At 39.7% G+C, this 21017-nt stretch overlaps 1 protein-coding gene across 2 annotated transcripts; it reads left to right on the forward strand.

Moving 5' to 3' along the window:
* Positions 1-494: 494 nt before the first annotated feature.
* gfi1b (growth factor independent 1B transcription repressor) lies at positions 495-6341 on the forward strand. Of its 2 annotated transcripts, none has more exons than XM_083793145.1 (7): positions 495-1029; positions 1325-1417; positions 2050-2238; positions 2735-2964; positions 3274-3411; positions 3875-4040; positions 5396-6341. In XM_083793145.1, exons 2-7 carry the CDS (start codon positions 1327-1329, stop codon positions 5572-5574), a joined length of 993 nt encoding a protein of 330 aa, XP_083649271.1. In that variant the 5' UTR covers positions 495-1029; positions 1325-1326; the 3' UTR covers positions 5575-6341. The 2 variants fall into 2 exon arrangements, with proteins under 2 accessions (XP_083649271.1, XP_083649272.1); XM_083793146.1 differs by having other exon boundaries at positions 496-1029; positions 2050-2229.
* The last annotated feature ends 14676 nt before the right edge of the window (positions 6342-21017 follow it).

A 21017-nucleotide genomic window follows, 5' to 3' on the forward strand; every position in this document is an offset into this window, starting at 1 on the left:
ACAAGAGTGAGCCAGACTGGTTTGGTATGTGTATCTAGGAGGTGTTGTTCTCGTGGCTTTACTTTAGGTTAGTTAAATCCTACACACAACACAACATTATGGATAGCCCTACCAAAATCTTGTAAATCAAACATAGCCTAAGTTAGCCTATATGCATTTTTGTAGAAGGATTGATTTTCTTTTCCTTTTTATTATAACTTGAGAAGTATCATCAATATCATCATCAATAATAATAATAATTATTATTATTATTTTTAGTTTTTTTTTCTAGGAAATCTAAATAATATACAGTTCTCACTCTTGAATAAGGCTAAAGCCCAGCAATACTACAACTTGAGCATTTTTAAATTAACCAAATATAGTCATATTTTCTCCTAGATAAGTTTGAGTCATTTGTAAGTTGCAAGGTCTTTAGTTAACTGTTAAGAAATCTGAGGCCAAATGTGCCCCATGCCCTGCATGGTCCGCATTGGTTGAAAACAGATTCGAGGCCACGCACTCAAAAAACGTGGATTGCCAATTTAACTCTGGGGGTTGTATTTGAAAGTCCCTTTGGTCGCAGAGCTCTCCGGGTTAAATGAACACGGAGGAGTTTCAGAGTGCAGTATTAGCCTATCTGATTGAAAATCAGGGAGGAGACATGAAGAGCAACAGGTGGATGGTTTACAGTGCTTGAGTTTGATGGTTTACAGTGGTTTGAGCTTTACTGTGGTTTAGTTTGGCAGTTTATACAGTGGTTTAGTTTGATCGTTTACAGTTAGTTTTGTAGTTTAGCATGGTTTAGTTTGATGGGTTACAGTACTAGTTTGATAGTTGACAGCGCGTTAGTTTGAAAGTGTGTACAGTGGTTTAGTAGTGATGGCTTACAGCGGTCTAGTTTGATGGTTTAGTGGTTTCGTGGCACAGTTTACAGTGCTTTAGTTTCTGACTTTTGAGGGAAGATTTGACGGAGTATTTTTGGACTGAATCATTTCCAAGACAAAAAAGGGGAAATTATAAAATCCACAACTGCCGGATTGACAAATTCAGGTGAGTTAATAATTATATTTTGTTGTTCATATATACATTTAAATAGTTTTTGGCTTGATTTCCGGAAAATCCATTATAATATATATATAATGATAATATTATAATATAATGATAATGAACAATTTTTGGGGTTGACATTAATTTAATAATAGAAGTGTATCAGCAACTAATATTTGAAGGAACGTTTAAAGTTTTAATCTCTTTTATGGCCTACGTCTTATTACTGATTGTGCTTTATTTTCATATTTTAAGATGGCTTTTTAAACAAATGTGTGGCCCTCTCTCTCTCTGATAGACATGCCACGATCATTCCTGGTAAAAAACAAAAGGTGCGCGTCTTACAATGTGCACCGGTCATATGATGAACCAAGGACCCCTGTACATACAGGTATGATAAAGAAGGTTTAGAACTATTTAACACTCTATTATTGGATATAGTGCTGTTCAGCTACGTTTGTTTTCGACACACTGTGTGTGTGTGTGTGTGTGTGTGTGTGTGTGTGTGTGTGTGTGTGTGTGTGTGTGTGTGTGACTGTGTGTGTGTATGTTTATATATTGAATGAATCCATCTGTTAAAGGTTTTATGACATTCATTTTCATTTATTTTTCTTTTTCTTTTTTCTTTTTTCTTTTAGGTTTTATGACTTCAATTACACCCAAAAAACCTGAACTTTGAACATTCAGTGGATTTTCTGTGGTCTGAAGTTTTCTTTGGGGTTTGGAAGCCTTTTGAGCTACAATGAAAACAGGCAACACAGTGAAAACAGTGACATCTGCTGGCAAATCCCATTGACATAATATATGGGATTTGCAGGATCTTACATCACAATCTGCCGGCAAATCAGAGCACCTGTTTGAGCCAGAAAACCCCAGATCACAGAAAATCTACTGAATGTTAAAAGTTCATGTTTTTTGGGTGCAATTGAGATTAGAAAACCTAAAAAAAATTCCAAAACCTTTTTTTTTAATGTCGCAATCCCTTTAATAATTTAAATGTGTATATTTATGACACATTGGCAGAAGTCCCATCTGAAAAGCACAGCACAGAATCTCCAGAACGAGCCCCGTCAGAACGAACCCCGTCAGAACTAGCACCGTCAGTGGGGTTTTCATTTGACAAGGAGGAACCAGAGCTCTCGTGTCCCCTACCGGTCCACCCAGAACCCACCAGACCCCCTGCACAGCCATACTACTTGTCTGGTACGTACAGTACGTCACGTGTGACACTTTCAGTCACTTTTCAGTCCCACGCAAAATAGGATAATGGCCTCAATGTTGCTACAATGCTACATGTACAGTACCAGCTGTGCTGTTGACAGTATAGACCTTGAAACTTGGCAACAAATATAATACACACACACAAAAAAAAGATTCGCTCATTGACCCATTACGAGTCCGACCTGAGGCAGATTTTACAAATGCGTTCTAAATCAATAGTTCTCACACTTTAAAGATTTTTCAATATAAACTAGACATGCACAATATTGAAATTCTGACCGAGCTCCGATTATTGAAAAATTGTAAAAATGCGGCACAAATCTTTGAATATACCGGTATATTCTTTCGATGTCAGGTCTAAATGGGTTAAGATAATTGGATATTGTAATAATTTTGATTAGTTTGAGTCAGGACCACTGCATAAAAGACTATGGCCAATGTGCGTGTGTGTGTGTGTGTGTGTGTGTGTGTGTGTGTTTTCCCCCAGAACCCCACATGGCAGAATTCCCTCCCTACTTCAAGCCCACATATGCGTGGGAACAAGTGTCTTCTTCCTATGATATCCGGCAGATGGGATTCAGCAACAGTGTTCTCCAGCACCCAAGCAGTCTGTATGGCACCCCCCATGTCACCCATCCTCAACCACAACAACCTCTGGACTGCAGCACCCACTATTCACCCACCTCCAACACGTACCACTGTATCACCTGTGAAAAGGTGAGCTATAAATGACGCCTATCAGATGCAGACACATTTAAAGCACTATAGGCTGATTAAGATAGCCATATATAATTCAGTAATGTGATGACATCTGGGTGATGTAGGGGGCAACACTAAAATGTAGTGCTGGGAAGTGTAAAACAAAGCGAAAACAATACCGTCTAAAAAGACACATACTGTAGTGCCCATCATTTAGAAGGGCAATATTAGACATGGTAAATGCAACATGCATGGTTGGTAAAGCAGTGCGCATTAATGTTTATTTGAGTCAATCACTCAGTTCTTCTATTATTGACTACATCTTAGGTTTTCTCAACCCCTCATGGACTGGAGGTTCACGTGAGGAGGTCTCACAGTGGGACGCGGCCTTTCGGCTGCAGCATCTGCAGAAAAACCTTCGGCCACGCCGTCAGCCTGGAGCAACACATGAACGTCCACTCCCAGGTACGAGAACAACTCGCAGCTCATTCTTTTTCCTTTTGTTACAGTGCACAATCAAACCTGGAGTGTAAAATCCAACGTGCTCATTTACGTATTTGACTCCCCATTAAGACCTGACAAGTAAATGTTGCATCCCTCTATATTCTTATAGCTTAAAGCTATATAGAGTGTTTGTTCAGTGTAACAGGGGTCTCTCCATCTCTTCAGCTCTTTATGAAAGTTCAGGCCAGGATATTAATCTAATTAGAAGAGAGAACTAATACAGGATTCAGGATAAATGTGTGTGAAATGAGGAGTGATGAAACGAGAGAACAAACAAACCACGGGTACACAAAAAGTAAAAATCTTTGACTGGATGAAATTGCTGACCCACGTGAAAATGAATTTTATGTCCTGGACCACTGAAGAACCAGAGAGGCATTGAGACTGAGGTTTAATGGCTGTGCGTGCGTTTGTCTCTGATCAGGAGAAATGTTTTGAGTGCAAGATGTGTGGAAAGACGTTCAAGCGCTCCTCCACTCTGTCCACTCATCTGCTGATCCACTCTGACACCAGGCCGTACCCCTGCCAGTTCTGTGGCAAGAGGTTCCATCAGAAGTCTGACATGAAGAAACACACCTACATTCACACAGGTAACCCGCACGGCGCATGAACGCACGCACGCACATACACGCACGCATGCACGCAGCCACGCACAAACACAACGTAATGTACACTACAATAGTGTATTATATGAAAACCTGCAGCTTTGACTCCTCATGCATAGAAGGAGGCATGAGGTCAGTCTGCTGCCCCCTCAGGTTGGCACAGGAAATGTAGCGCCCAGGATTACATTAGATAATTGGCACTGGGTGAAAAAACTGGGTTGCAAAATCGTGGGATAAAATGTAATAAAAAAAGAAAAGAAAACCTGCATCTCCCGTCTGTCAGTTAGTTAGTTAGTCACCCCACGCCTCCATATATGGTCACGTGTCATGACATGACACCTACATATGGTCACGCCTCGTGACACGTAATAATAATAATGATAATAATAGACTTTATTTGTATAGCAAATTAAGTGTATACTGTCTTTATACATACTATGCAGTATACACTGTATGCCCATAGTACTGGAGGGCAAGTTTATTTGAGGGAATAAGCAGTGGTGTTACAAATATCCAGTCATTCTTTAGGTCATTAACAGTGGACAAGTTACGACTCTTCTCTTCTGCTTTCCAAGTGCACAAAATGGGAGATGCTTCCAGGAGTAATATAACAGACTGATAAATCAGAAAAGGAAAGTTAAACAAATGTTCTGGGTATTTGCATATCTGGTTTTCCTGCTTGGCAAAGAGGCCTCTGAAAGGAACTGTGTGCCGTCACATGTCTCTGTAATGAATGTACAGGGAGACAAATCTGAACAAAGGCATGGTTCTTTGCCTTACAAGATTAATACAAACTATCTTCATAGCACAGCTATTTCCGTTTCAACAGGGCAGCATGTGTTATTTTACTATATATATATATATATATATATATATATATATATATATATATATAGCACATGGCTATTCAAAAATAGCGTATATATAAGCTTATACTATAGTATGCTTGTAGAGAAAGTCGTGAACATTTGTGCAAATCTTTGAATATATATTTTTAAAGCGAACATTTTTTATTCAAATCGTTGCTTCTGGAGTCCCTTGAACAAAATATTTTGAGATGGGGGGTGGGGGGGGGTCTGCAGCCAAATACATATCGTTTTGGGGGTTCTTGAGAGTGTGAGAACCACTGAGTAACAGTAGTTTTTTCTGAAAACTGTTTAAGAATTGACCTCAAGTCTTAATATGGGTTAAATTCATGTTATCAGAACTCAGTTGAGGCATGTGGAAATTATGCTGTCTGTCGCAGAGCAGATATTATTCTGAGACATTTTTATGATCACGTTCAAAATAAATAAATTGCATTCAACATGCTTTTGTTATTTATGTTTTGTTTCGTACAGGCGAAAAGCCCCATAAATGTCAAGTGTGTGGAAAAGCCTTCAGTCAAAGCTCCAACCTAATCACTCACAGCAGGAAACACACAGGCTTCAAACCTTTCGGCTGTGACATTTGTGCCAAAGGTTTCCAGCGCAAAGTGGATCTCCGTAGACACCACGAGAGCCAGCACGGCTTGAAGTGAGCCGGACTTTTTTGCATTTTTCCACAACACGGGCCAGCAGGCCTGTCATGGGCATTCAATGCCAAATTCAGGACAGTCACGGATGAACTGCAAAGTGCGGAGGCTGACTGGCGACACCACTGTGCCTCAATGTATTTACAGTATGTGCTTTGTTTTGTTTTGTTTTGTTTTGACATGATTCTATTTGTGTCGGTTATATTCAATGACACATTCTGTCTGCTTCTCATCAATTAGATGGAAATGGCTTTTAGACTCTCTACTGTATCAGTAAATGCACCAACATTTTAAATCTACCCATTACGTTGTTATTTACGCATCACCTTCTTTCATGGTGACACTGTTGAATTTCATCCAGTAGTCTAAATGTTTGACATATTACATAGATCTACAAGCTCACAATGTGTGACGTTGCAATGCATTGTGAGCTTGTAGCCTTTTTGTAGAGAGGAAATGGAGGGAACCAAGTAAAGACCCTGAGGAAATATATAGGGTTTAAGTGGCTACATTTAGAGTACAACTTTATTTATATGGTGTCTTTGAGCTTGCGAAAGGATAAGATACGACAATAAGCAAATGTGAATAACATTTTGACAGGGACTTTTTCATGAAATTAAAAGTGCATCTGTATCACGATGCTATTAATGTTTGCCTTGTAAGATATGACATTTATGATGATAAGATGATAAGATATAACACCTTTTTGTATAATTTATTTATTTAGAAATGCTATTTGATGCGGTGCTTTGTGGTGGAATTGATATACACTAAATAAAGGATGGCATTACAAACTAAAATGTTTCTAATTGTATGAATTACTACAGTAAAATTAAAATAAATATTGCAGTGATACAATGACAGTGATTCAAGATTTGTATTGTTGCATCTTGCGTACAAATTCAAGTACAAACGTACATGCAGTATAAGTAAAATTATTTGGTTTTGGTTCCTCAACACAGCAGCAAATAGTAAAACGATAACAAACAAATGATATAAAGGATATCCGTAATAATATGCACGATATCTACGTGTACGATCCCAAGCAGGCTACATGTTGAAATCCATGAGCCCAGTTTGTTTAGGGAGATGAGATTGCACAGTAAACATTTTCGCTGTTCTTTCTGTGTCATTTTGCGTGTCTCTCTCTCTTGTCAGAGCAGGATGTCATAGAGTTCTAACTGACTCTGTAGCCTCGGGTGGAAATCTCTTGTAGAACCAGAGATAATATGTACAGTGGTGATGAATCATTCAAATATATCCCTGGAACGCCATGCAAATACCAGGCCGAGATGCCAGCTCGGTCACAGGAGAAGAATGGTCCACTCCGGCAAAATGTTATGCAGGTATTAGTCTGTTATGTAGACTTCAAAAACATACGGTTTTTGTCTCTTCTGTGATTTACAACTTAAGTTATTAACAAAAGACCACTTATTTAATCTAGCTGAAATCATTATCGTCAAAGTCGGTGGTTCTCAAACATTTTCATGTCAAGGACCCCCATATTGATATGTTTTCATGTCAAGGACCCCCATATTGATTGCCAGGATGTTTCAAGATTTCTTTTAAAATAGCAGAGCTTGTCGATCAGCTGTTTTAGAAGAACCAAAACCTAAAGCAGAGCTTAAGCCCCTCAAGGATCCCAGGGATGTCCTCTGATCCCACTTTGCAAACCAGTGATCTTCGTGTAGATTATGAGGATCTTTACGGGCTGCGTCTGGAGTGGAGGTTTGACTGTTTCTTACGTCCAGAGGGGATTAGGATTAACTGGAAACAGCCAGGGGTGAGGAGAAGAAGAAGATTGAATCCTTAGACAAACTGTCATCGCCACACCCATCCGTTCCATTGGATTTACCTCAGCAAACACGTCCTAAGTAAGCTCTCACGAAGACTCACCACCTTCCTCAAACACAGGAGCCTGTTAGGCCAATAAGTTGCATGCTCCAGGCAAATCACATCATCATTTAGCCTATTTCAATCTGGCACAAACTGTACCAAGTCAGAAATGAAAGCAAATCGTCGCGAATGTACAGGAACCTTGTTTCTCCATATTTCTTCTTCTTGATGTAATCTTTTCATGGATTAATGATATTGGTCGTTCAATTTGTTGTACAAAAATCTAAAAACTTTTGCCTATAATAGCATGCCCAAAATAGGGCTGACAGGTTGGGAAATTGTGAAATTGTTGTCTGTGTATCCTATGGCTATGAATAGGGAACTAATGAAAATAATTAATTGGAGCTTGTGACTATTGGAGCCATTGACAGCATATGCCATACATTACAAGGGTTCTGCAACAAAATATGATTGTGTAGGGCCAGCATTTCACCCTCTTCTGTCAAACAGTACATCTCAATATTATCACCTAACACCTTTCCTTTAATTGGTACAATAGACTCTGATTGGAAATGTTTTGAGAAAGTAAAGAAAGCCTATATGCTCATTACTTAGTAATAATAGTCATCATAGTCAATAGTCAACCATGCCATTGACCTAAAATCTGTTGGTGGAAAGTAACTGAGTGCATTCATAAGTACTGTACTTGAGTACGATTTTTGAGTTACTTTTTTCCAATTTCCAATTGTCAGTACTTTTACTTCTACTCCACTACTACATACATTTCAGAGGCAAATGTACTTTTTACTCTACTACAGTTAATTGAAAACTTTAGTGATTTTATTTTATTGATTCGATTGATTATTATTACAAAACATAGCCTTCTATACACACACACACTTTGGCTATTTTCAAAATATTTATTATACATTTTATACATTTGATACATTTTCAAACTTGTGAAATGAGACATTCTGCGTAATTAGTACTTTCTACTTTTGGTACTTTTGATGCCAATACTTTTGCACTTTTACTGAAGTAAATGTTAAATTCTGGACTTTTTCTTATAACAGAGTATAGGCTTACGTCTACATTGCATTATTGATACTTTTAAATGTGAATACTTTTTCCACCACTAGTGCGTGTCAAATTACTGTGAAGTCAATTTGAAGAGGACAACTAAAAGAGCGTGAGCTTGTTTGCTATCTTCACTAGTTTGGGTCCCGGGCAAATTATCTCATTTCTTTTTTGAGTGCTGAGCTAAAACTTTAAAAAGAAAATAAAATAAATTTGAAACATGATGTACTGTAAACCCTCTCTATTCTGTGGCGAATATTCAGCAATTTGTTTTTGCAGATCTCCAAGCTTGTAGATTAGAATGATAGATGCAGGGCTATTTTCAGCTAAGACATTTGGTGTACATTAGAGGAATGGGTAGACGGAGCAGATTAGACCCCTGGGGGGGACCTCTTTTTTTTGGTTAAAACAAAGTTTTTTGTTAAAAGGTCACTATATTCTGATATAGTGATATTCTGACACCTACCTGACATTTTCAGGTAGGTGGCAAAATGTCAGCCAATCAGGACTCAGGAGAGAGTAGCTATTCATGAGCTTAATTGTTTATAGTGTCCCATTTCCAATTTTTATCCTGACTGTGTTCTCTATCCTGATTGGATAAAATTGCTATCCCAGTTTCAGTTTCTTGAATATGCATTTTCTGTTTAATAAAAAGCTGGAGAGACATGGAGAGGGAGGTTAACACTTATTTTAACCAAAGAAAATCACTTTACACTACACCCATTTTGGGTGTTTTAAACATTATGTTATAATTTAGCTATTGAAAAATAGCAGATCTACAAGCTCATAGCTTGTAGGTCTGCTATTTTAGAAAAACCGTGAAAATATTTATTTCAGAAAACTGTAGGCTACAGTGTGTATGAGTTGGTGACCGTAAACCCAGGTGTTTCTGGTGCAGAAATCAGTGTTCCATGAGCCACAGAGAGGCACATGAAAACCCACCGTCTGGTTTAGCTGGTAAACAAATCTGAGGTCTCTATGCAAATCCTGTTTAGATTACCTGGGCAACGGGGTCCGTTTGTTGTACCAGGGAACAGTTAGACTTGTCACATCCTGGTGCGTGACGAGACACGGCAAATCACAATCCTGCACAGGTAACCAATGGCAGAGGTCGGATCAAGGTGGGTGGGACAATACAAACAGGATATGGGTCCTGTAGAGAGGACACACACACACACATACAGGCACACACGCATGCGCACGCACGCACGCGCACACGCACACACAAACTAACACCTGGGTTCACCTTTTCAATTGTAAAATTCAGTTTAACATTATATACTGTAAATATAATTTTTGAAAGGTACTGTAGGCGGCAATATACTAAGTGTACATCCATCCGTTCTTTATTAAATTATCTCCTAATCTAATAATTATCCTGAAATCAAAGCATTTTGTGATACAAAAACCTGAAATTACATTTGAACTTTTTGAACTTTTTATACAGCAGACCGTGAAGTCAGATGCAGACCATTACTTGTTAGCTATAGTCACTGCCTGATCAGTAGACTATATTTACACATTAAAATAGCATACAATAACATTAAATTATAACACAGAGAGTCTACAAAACAATGTACAATTTCTATTACTGGTCCATGTGGTTACATTTTGATAATCACTCAGGGTTTTACTGTGTACGGCAGAATCTGATACTGAAAACAGTTTCAACCCAGACGACCACAGTAACAGAAAAAGAGAAGAATCAGTCAAATCTGTTCCACCCAACGCAAAAATCATGACTCAGACACAACACACACACAATCCAAAGACACAGCAGACAACAAGCACACACACACACACACACACACACACACACACACACACACACACACACACACACACACACACACACACACACACGTGCGCACACATAAGTCAAATGATGGGGTGCACAGGTGTATTTGACTTGCAAATGAGCAATATGCAAAGCAGTCTTCTTCTGACCTGGAAGGTTGCAGTGTGTGTGTGTGTGATAGCACATCAGTGAGCTGGATGCAATCCTACCTGGAGGGGAGAGAACAGATGGTGGAGGTGAACGGAACACTGTCCCCTCCCCTCCCAGTGAGCTGTGGCGTCCCACAAGGAAGCATACTAGGGCCTTTACTGTTCCTAATATATGTTAATGACATGACTTCAGCTTGTGACTGCAACTTGTTCCTGTTCGCAGATGACTCAGCACTGCTGGTCTCGGACAGGAACAAACTGCAGGTTGAAAAGACCCTCAGCTCTGAACTCGGTAGAATCTGCACCTGGCTCGCTGATAACAAACTATCCTTACACCTGGGAAAAACTGAATCCATCCTCTTCGGATCAAATAGTAATCTCAGCAAGGCAGATGGCTTCTTGGTTAGAGTGGGTGACAATATTATCACACGAAAAGATCAAATTACCTACCTAGGTTCCATCCTGGAGGCCAATCTTTCCGGTGATAAGATGGCCACCAACGTAATCAAAAAAGTCAATCAAAGAACAAGATTCCTTTACAGGATCTCCTCACTGGTCAGCAAAAACACCTTGAAGACCTTAACAGGAGCCCTCGTACAAGGTTTCTTTGACTATGCATCCACCTCTTGGTACCACAGCACCTCAAAGGCCCTTAAAACAAGGCTCCAGACCTCCCAAAACAAACTGGTCAGGCTCCTACTTGGCCTCACCCCCCGAACCCACCTCACCCCTGCCCACTTTGACAGGCTGGGATGGCTTAGGGTCGTCGACAGAGTACAGCATCTTGCAATGGGTCTGGTCCACAAGATTCGATACACCACCAAGATACCCATGTACCTGTCTAAATACTTCCTTAATGTAAACGAAGTCCACACCCACAACACCAGAGGGAGTGCAACAAACCATGTACAACCCAGATTCGGCACAAACAAGGGACTAAATTCTTTTCGCTCCTATGCCACCAAAATGTGGAACGCCCTACCAACAGTCATTAAGACATGTGAATCCCTTGACTCCTTCAAAACCGCTCTCAAAGGGCACCTACGGATGGCTGCAATTCGAAACTGGCCTCTGTAAAATCTGAATCCCCCCCACCCCCCCCACCCCACTTTCCCTCACTGTATATTGTATCTTTTCCCTTTTTTGCTTCCCATATGATGAATTTAGCTACATAGAAATGTCTATTTGTATGTCTCTAAATGTTTGTATGTCTTTAAATGTTTTGATGAATTGAACAATGTGGACCCTGTTGTAAACAAGTGTAATGCTTAATTGGGTCGTCCACTCACAGTTGACAGTCTTTGTATTGAGTTTGTGCTTAAAATGTACTGTAAATTCTACAAACTGTTAATAAATATTTCAATCAATCAATCAATGTGTGTGTGTAGCCTGAGGCATGCTGGGAGCTCCCCCACGCATTTCCCTCCTTCCATTAAACCCTCTATTCTGTTTTAGAAGAGCTGGTAACTGTACTTGGACCGCTTTTTTCCATCCACGCCAAACCTCGTCACACAATCTAAGCTCACAGCAGGTTGCAACACAATGCGATGAGCTTGTAGATCTGCTTTTTTTGGCAAGCGTACCCACCCCCCCCCCCCTCCCCCTCCCCCGCCCCAGAATAGGGATTATTTCATTCCAAGTGGCTAAAAACGACCCCTGTGACTTCACGAGAAGCATGTGTCACCCTGTTAAATCCCAAAAGTATTTACCCTTTAACACAACACCAAAATTCAGCTTATTATAATCAGTGAGGGTACTGTATGACCAAAAGTGGAGAAGGCAATATAAATATCATTTGTTTCGAGCCGTTTCGAGTCGACGTATACTGATCTAATTCCTTCTACTGGGACAGGCGGACAACAAGCCGATATAGTTAAAAAGAAAAAGGCTGCTGTCAGCACATTTCCTCCGCATGACTGTGCACAGAAGATGATTGACATACTGTAGTGTATACTGTACGACTGATAACACTTGATTAGGGAACTGTATGACATAGACCCCTCCTTCTTCCCCATGTCAAATAAGGAAACCAGTGTTAGATTTTTTTTTCTTCTTTTTTTACTTTCTTAAGCACTTAAAGGGACACTTCACCCTTTTTGCAAAAAAATATATGTTAATGACGTTTAGAAGCTTTAGAACACTTTCCTGGAGATCTTTATGTGTGTAATATGTGGTTTTAGATATTTTAGATTGTAGCAGTGAGCCTGTTGTCTCTGATGTCATGGACACTGGGCTCACTTCCTTCCTGGACTACATGTTGTCTCAGTAAGACAGCTCTCCCCCTATCCACAAGGAGGAGCAGTGCACCAAAGAATTATGGGAATTGTAGTCCAGGAAGGTAGTGAGACCAGTGTCCATGACATCAGAGACAACAGGCTCACTGCTACAATCTAAAATAACTAAAACCACATATTACACACATAAATACCCCCAGGAAAGTGATCTAAAGCTTCTAAACGTCATTAACATATATTTTTTTGCAAAAAGGGTGAAGTGTCCCTTTAAGGCCTATACAGTATCAGTGATGTAAATAGGTTTTCAGTCCCGGGATGCAGGGATGGTCTTTTAGATGAGTCCCAGGGACATTTCTATGAGTCCCACTTCAACAACGTATAGGAGTCATATTTTACCATTTTTACAAATTGCAGCATTCCATTTTATATGGTTAAATGTTGTTATAATCATGTAGAAAACAGAAGAAGAAATTATTATTATACAGTAACTAAAGCTAGCAAAAATATTGCTATTTCTTTTTACGTGTATTTTTTACTGTATGCTGAGTACAGTAGTGCATCCCGTGGATGCAGAGGTTGTTGTTTTATTGCGTCCCTTAACTATAAACTGCGTTTTGGGATGCAAAATGCACCCTATTTTAATCTCTGCAGTATACTTTGTTGTACAACAAATAGCACCTCTGCAAGCTCACAATGTGTCGCATTGTGGCACTGCATTGTTTTCCGGTTCATGTCCATGAAATGCATGTATTTAATTCAGTCTTGACCACCATAGAAGCAGGGACGATGCATACGAATGAATGTCCAGCGGGGGGGGGGGGGGGGGTATCAAAAGCAGAAGGCATGGATTTCCTCCCCCCCCCCCCCCCCCTCCCCCCCCCCCCCCCCACACACACACTGACTCATATAATCAGCTGCGGGTTTACAGTATAGCGCAGAGACTGGGAGGACGGTTAAAGAAGGGAGAGACAGACAGACAGACAGTCAGAGGAAGCTATATTATAACAGAGAAAAAGTGAGAAACCTCCTTCAGAGTGAAATCTGGGGCCAGCAGCAGGCCTCCCCAGAGCTTATCATGGCCTCTCCACACTGCGACGGTTGGAACACACTGATCCAGAGACGGGGAGGAGCGGCCAGGACTGGCACTGAGATAGCACCATGCTCTGGCCTAATCATGAGAGCCCAGCAGTGGTGGAATAAGTGCTTTATTATTGTTTTACTTAAGTAAAAGTGTCAATACTGCAATGTAGACATACTCTGTTACAAGTAAAAGTACAAAATAATAATAATAATAATAATATAATACTAATACTAAAAGCACTCATTTTGCAGAATGTCCCATTTCACAAGTTTTCAAATAATGTATAAAAATTCTTCTGAAAATAGCAGATCTACAAGCTCATAATGAGTCACATCGTGACGCATTGTGAGCTTGTAGATCGGTTATTTTCAAATAGCCAAAGTTTCAATAGGGCTCAAATGGTTAATGTATGGTGCTTTAATTCAAATCTATTCAAAGTAACTGGTAACTAAAGTTTTCAAATAAATGCAGTGGAGTAGTATAGTGAAGTGATAAAAGTACCACATTTTTTAACTTAAGTACCATACTTGAGTAAATGTACTTTTCACCTCTGATATAGCACCAAGCTCTAGTCTAATCTGAGAGCCCAGGGTTCCAGTCTGACGGTATAACACACACACACACACACACACACACACACACACACACACACACACACACACACACACACACACACACACACACACACACACACACACACAGAGTACTAAACAGATTGTCAGTCCCCATGTGGCCTCTATCGCCCACAAAGCACAGAACCTCATAACTTCTCACAGGAAGTACTCAAAAATGTTATCTGTATGCCTTTTTTGTTTTAAATGCATTATGGTAGCTCAAGGGAATTAAATACACTATAGCTTGGCATTACTAGCTAAATTATTAACAGATACATATTTGAGGTGTGTCTGCCTGCCTGCCTGCCTGCGTGTGTGTGTGTGTGTGTGTGTGTGTGTGTGTGTGTGTGTGTGTGTGTGTGTGTGTGTGTGTGTGTGTGTGTGTGTGTGTGTGTGTGTGTGTGTGTGTGTGTGTGTGCGTGTGTGTGTGTGTGTGTGTGTGTGTGTGTGTGTTGTTTGACAGAAACCCAAACATTGAATGAAGGTGACTGCTTGTCTGTGGAGACTGCATGGCGAAGATGGACAAGCAGTAATATTATCCGTCGCAGTTAAGAGCTGGAGGCATTCTGTACTTATAAGAGGACAAACTAGAATCAAAGTAAACACAAGAGGTAATATCGGTCCTCTGTTGACGCCCGTAAACTTTCTTCAAAGCATCATTTTGGGTAAACATACAATGCACAATTATTTCTTTGGAATATTCTCTAAGGACACAACGGCTTGTTGACACAGGGCTGACCACATTCTGAATCCCCCAAAGGGGTCAAAATGTTGACTTAAAAAGATGCTTTATAAATCTTATTTATTTGAAGTAGGTATGGCTCTTCCTTGTGGATAGAAATGTTAGCTTTATATAACAAAGTAATATCTCTCCTTAACCAAAATAGTCTCAAAAGGTTTACTCAAAAGATGCTTTATTAAATCTTTCATGATTTCTTTTAAGTAGGCTATATGCTCTGTATGAGTATAAATTTCAACTGTGTAACAAAATAATAACACTCTTTAATAGGCTTAATTTATCTCTAGAATGAAATGATTATATAAATAATAAAATACTAATGCTAACTTAATAAAAAAGAGTGGTAGGCTACTGTCAATTGTATTCAATGTGAGGGAGCTCAGTGCATTCAGGTCAGTGCAGCTTTTGATTTGAGCAAAGGAGCCACAAGCAGCCAGCCACTCAGTCAGTCACATTCGTTTTTTTGTTTTTTACTGCCATCATGTGGCCTAACGTTGCAGATTGCACAGTAACAACAATATGTCAGTTAAGTTACACTATTTTATCTGGGGAGGGGTGGGGGGTATCAATACCTTTACTCTGGTGGTTATGTTTATGCAATTTGAACAACATATCAAACTGTACGTATAATTCATTGTTTCTACTTTCTTCCCGGCATTATTTTCTAGTTGATGATGTTAATGTGTTCCTACCAGGATTACCAGTTCAGTTTTTTGTACTTAAAGCTGTAGGAAATACTTATTTTTATTTATTTTTATTTAACCTTTATTTAACCAGTAAAATCACATTGAGACCATAGTCTCTTTTACGAGTGAACCTTACACAGCTCTGCCAGTAACAACAAATACAGGACATGGCAAAGACAAACATGACCTCCGTAATACCAAAATCCTACTACCAGGGAGGCTCAGAGAGAGGCTAAGTAGCTAACCAAATACAGACTAATAAAAAGACTAATAAGAACAATACATCATGAGACTACTAAGCTAACTAAGATCACAGCATTTGCTACTTGTCAAAGCAGGGGGAATGGCTGCAATGGCTCTTAAAAGTCACTAGGGAGATCAAAGAAGCCAATTTTTATCTGGTCTGACTGTAGATCATTACACGACCAGGGCCTCACTAATATAGTGATTGCAAACCACTAATATAGTGATTGCAAATATATGAATTGATTCCCTGAGTTCCGTGGTGGGATTTCTGGTCTTGTTTTGGTGAATATTAAGTAGGCCTAGTTCCATTTTGTGGGGGTCAACAATACAAAACCACTAACTAGTGTCATTTCAACAATACAAATAAGATGTTGATATTGATTTTGTATTCATCTCGTGTGTATTTACAACACAGGGATTTTTTTGACAGGGTCATATTTTGACGGCAGTATAACTGCCTGTCATAATTTCACCCCCTCCCTATCTAAGTATTGGACCGTATTAAGATTTTGCATTCATCTTTAGGGCCCCAAATCACACCTTAGAAAGCACGAACTGTCTATTTCAAACACAAAGTGTTTTTGACAGGGTCACATTTTGACGGCAGTAACTGCCTGTCAAGAGATTCAAGAGATTCAATCATTTATTTGCCATGTCAACAAGTGATAGGAATTTGTCTTGGTTCATACTCAACATATACAGACAACCATAGATACACAAACAAGAAGGACAGTACAATACAAAAACAAAAACCAGCAGCATAGGAAATTACATTCAGTTTCTTTTAAAGTGCTATATGTATATACTATGAGTTCAGATGTCTAATGGCTACAGGGTAAGTGCTATCCCTGAAGCGACATGTTGAGCTCTGGATACTTCTATATCTCCTGCCTGATGGGAGGAGATTGAAGAGGTGATGTGCAGGATGGGAGTTGTCTGCAATGATTTTATTTGCCTTCCTAATTATTCTGGTGGAATAGAGTGAGGAAAGTGTAGGGAGGCTGCATCCAATGTTTTTTGATGCGCGACGTACTACTCTTTCAAGATTTAATTTGTCTTGAGAGGTTGTGTGACCAAACCAGACAAGCATGGAGAAGGTGAGAACACTTTCAATAGTGGCCCTATAGAAGTGAGTCATGGCTGCTTGGCTGACTTTGAACTTCTTAAGCTGCCGCAGGAAATAGAGACGCTGGTGTGATTTACTTATTATGAGACTGGTGTTAAGATCCCATGATAAGGATTCATGGATGGTGGTCCCTAGGAACCGGAAGGAGGAAACTCTTTCTACCTCTTCCCCATTGATGAAGAGGGGGGGAGGGGACTCGATTTATCTTTCCTAAAATCTATGAACATCTCTTTGGTTTTAGAGATGTTTAGAATCAAGTTGTAACTCTCATACCATCTCACCAGCTCCTCTACTGCTCTGCGGTAGTCGGTTTCAACCTCGTTGGTATAAGACCTACTAAGGATGTGTCATCACTCATCAGCAAACGTATACATCATAACTGTACTAAAGTGAGATTGACAGAAATGAGTGTATAATGAGTAGAGAAGTGGAAAAAGGACGCACCCCTGGGGGGCCCCAGTGTTTAGGAGCCTCGACAGCGAGACGAGATCACCTATTTTGACCACCCGTTTCCTGTCACATAGAAAATTAAAGATCCATTTACATAGATGTAACTTCACCCCCCCTGCCTAACTAAGTATCGGACAGTATCAACTATGCTAGTTTTGTGGATTTATTTACCACTTTTCTTTAATGCATGGCACCCAGTTTTCCCCACCAAATGCCCAGAACTACTTAATATTCACCAAAACCAGACCAGAACTCCCACCACGGGACTCAGCCCCTCATCAATTAATACCTTTGCAACCACTATGGCATAGCCATATAGTATTTCTTTGAGCTTTAAATCGAGTTAAAGAAATAACTACCGCTATGCGGTTTCTCCAGAATTTCCGATCTGACCGATATGTCCATATAGGCATAGTGGCATATGTGGATATCCAGTTGTCCAGAACCGCTGATCCAATATGTCCATATATGGCCATGCCGATATACAGGTTATGGCCAAACGCGTTTCGGCGCGCAGGCCTTCGTCAGTGTCAAAATCCAATTTTGACACTGACGAAGGCCTGCGCGCCGAAACGCGTTTGTCTGTCTGGTATGACTTCTGCTGCGGAGCACTATCTTTATTAATAAAGACTCTTACTCGAGCCCAGGCCGTAGCGTAACGGTCTGGGCACCGGACTGGTGATCCAGTCGCAGTGTGCCGCGGGTTCGACTCCCGAACCCGACACGGCCTTTACCGCATGTCATCCCCCCATCTCTCTCCTGTTTCCTGTCAGCCTACTATCTGTCCCTTAAAAAATCAATAAAAGGCGTAAGCCGCAAAAAAATATCTTAAAAAAAAAAAAAAAAAAGACTCTTACTCGACTCAGTCGACTGGAAGTGCGGATTTTATTTGTTCATTTGGAATCTGCACCCAGCACACGCCTGAAACTATATAAAACTGTCTGAGTAGAGCGGGCCTTTTCCCTTGAAGTGAACATATACTGATAACATCAGGAATCTCATATAATCTCTCGAGACTGTTGACTGACCAGAGGACAGTTTTTCCTTTTGTTTTGCCAATGGGTTCCCAGATTGGGGATGGGGATCTCCATATGGGCATAAATAGTCCAATAATTAAATGGCAGAGGTTGGACAAAATTGGATTATTGTGTTTCTCACCTGATTCTGACAGGACATTAGGTCTACTAGCCAGGATAAAATATCTACCCTAATCTGCTCACTGCAAATACCCTAATTTTGCCTTAATCCAATATGCCACCATTGACAATTTTCATTATGCTTTAAGTAGCATGTGACATGTCAAACTAGGGCATTTTCATGATGCTGAATTTCAAGCATTAGTTTTACACAAAAAACACTCCTTGGGCTAAAAACGGCCATAGCCGTCATCACTTAATGTAATGTAAAGTGGCTATGGTCAAATTTAGTCCAAGGAGTGTTTTTCATGCAAAACTAATGCTTGGAATGGATTCAGAATCATGAAAACCCCCTAGTTTTAGTAGTTTGACACGTCACATGCTACTTAAAGTATAATGAAATGTAGAAAATATTGGGTGTCAATGGTGGCATCTTGGATTAAGGCAAATTTAGGTTATTAGCAGTGAGCAGATTAGGGTAGATTTTGTATCCTGGCTATATATTCTTTCAGAGCGAACATTTTTAACTCAAATCTTTGCTTCGGAGGGGTTCCTGGAACAACATATTTTCAGATGGTGGTCGGTGGCCCATTACATATCATTTTTTGGGTCCTTGACATGAAATATTGAGCACCACAGATAACTGTCAGGATTTAGAAGACATTTTAAAAATGTCGACGTCAGTCGAGGTTGACGTAGAAAGAAATGACCCCTGTCACATAATTGAATCTTCTATTATTTTATCAAAATAAGATTTTGTGTTACGATATAAAAAGTTTTATTTATTTATGTATCTATGTAGGATTAAAGATAAGAGAGTTAAAATGATCTGACCCTCTGACCCTAAAAAAACAGAATAAAGAAACTTTAATCAAATAAATTAATTGATTAATTGATTTTTCTGATAAGTGCTGGTCAAAATATTATAACACCGTACTTGACTTATAAAATTGTCCTCCCCCTATTCATCGGAGTAAGCTTTTGATGTTGTCGGTTCTTTGTTCTTGAAGTCTTCGATATTTGATTGATGACATACAGTATAGTATGTATATCCACTCACCCAACCAGACCAAACAAACATCACAGCCAAGTGCTATTATCCCCTTTATGGAGCCTGTGTTAAGTGAGAGGACGTTACATCATATTGTTCTCAAACAAACTGCATTCTTATCTTATCCAAAAACAAGATGTTGTGAGAGATGTCCCATCTGTTCCCACGGTGCAGTCAAGGCCAACTTCCACACAGAGGACGTCACGCTTAACCGACACAACAAACGTCCGACATGCGAAAAACACTTGTTGCTCCCGACATGCGTTGGTTTATTTATCTACTGTGTAATAAAAACGGTATTATCCCAGATAATACAGGGAGATGCGGTGGGTGGTCATTTGAAAACTTAAATTAATACTTTCTACTTTTGTTACTTTAAGTACATTTTGTTTGATTGATTGAAGTATTTATTAACGGTTTGCAGAATTACAGTGCATTTGTTTACAACACCATTTTGCATTCATCAGAACATGTAGACTAGATAGACGTACAAATATACACTTCTATATAACCAAAAATAGGAAATCATCATAAAAGGTGGGAAAAAGGGAAAAAACATATAGCCTTCGGTGAGGGGAAAAGGGTTGGGGGGGGGGGGGGGGGGGGGGTTCAGATTTTATGGGGGCCAGTTTCGAATTGCAGCCATCCGTATACTGTAGGTGCCCTTTGAGAGCGGTTTTGAAGGAGTCAAGGGATTCACATGTCTTAATGACAGTAGGTAGGGCGTTCGATTGATGCCAATACTTATGCCAATACTGTGATTTTACTCAAGTAGATCCTTTCCATTGCAGTATTGATACTTTCACAGTAAGAAATGTGAGTACTTTTTCCACCACTGTGTGGCAGTGGTGGAATAGCCATGGTGAGATACTAGGCCTGAAGGGGTTGTAGAGTTCGTCAGATGTTGGTGTAAAACTCATTGCACAACCCATGTTCATGCAGTATTACACAGAACATCAACTTTGTTTATGTGGAAGTGACGCACGTGGCAGACTGTACTGCTGAAAAGAACACTCTGGAAAGTTATGAAGAGCTGCAAAGAGATAGTAGATCCTGTATATATAGTTCAATATGATTACTCCATCGAAACCCAAATTCAATTGCAGCATGCGTTTAATGTACGTAATACAGTTTCATCCCACTTATCTAATTTACCTTTGTTGTTTTAATATAATCCTAGGCACACTGCTGAGGTCTTTATTGGACTCCTTGACACAGAAAACATA

This window comes from Protomyctophum parallelum, assembly GCF_964188405.1.
Source record: "Protomyctophum parallelum genome assembly, chromosome: 21".
NCBI classification, from domain to species: Eukaryota; Metazoa; Chordata; class Actinopteri; order Myctophiformes; family Myctophidae; genus Protomyctophum; species Protomyctophum parallelum.

What these genes read in the sequence shown, in the direction of transcription:
- gfi1b (XM_083793145.1), top strand. Translation starts at nt 1,327, where the DNA reads ATGCCACGATCATTCCTGGTAAAAAACAAAAGGTGCGCGTCTTACAAT. An exon ending in AAGGACCCCTGTACATACAG is followed by an intron (nt 1,418 to 2,049) that starts GTATGATAAAGA and finishes ACACATTGGCAG; the next exon opens with AAGTCCCATCTGAAAAGCAC. An exon ending in ACTGTATCACCTGTGAAAAG is followed by an intron (nt 2,965 to 3,273) that starts GTGAGCTATAAA and finishes ACTACATCTTAG; the next exon opens with GTTTTCTCAACCCCTCATGG.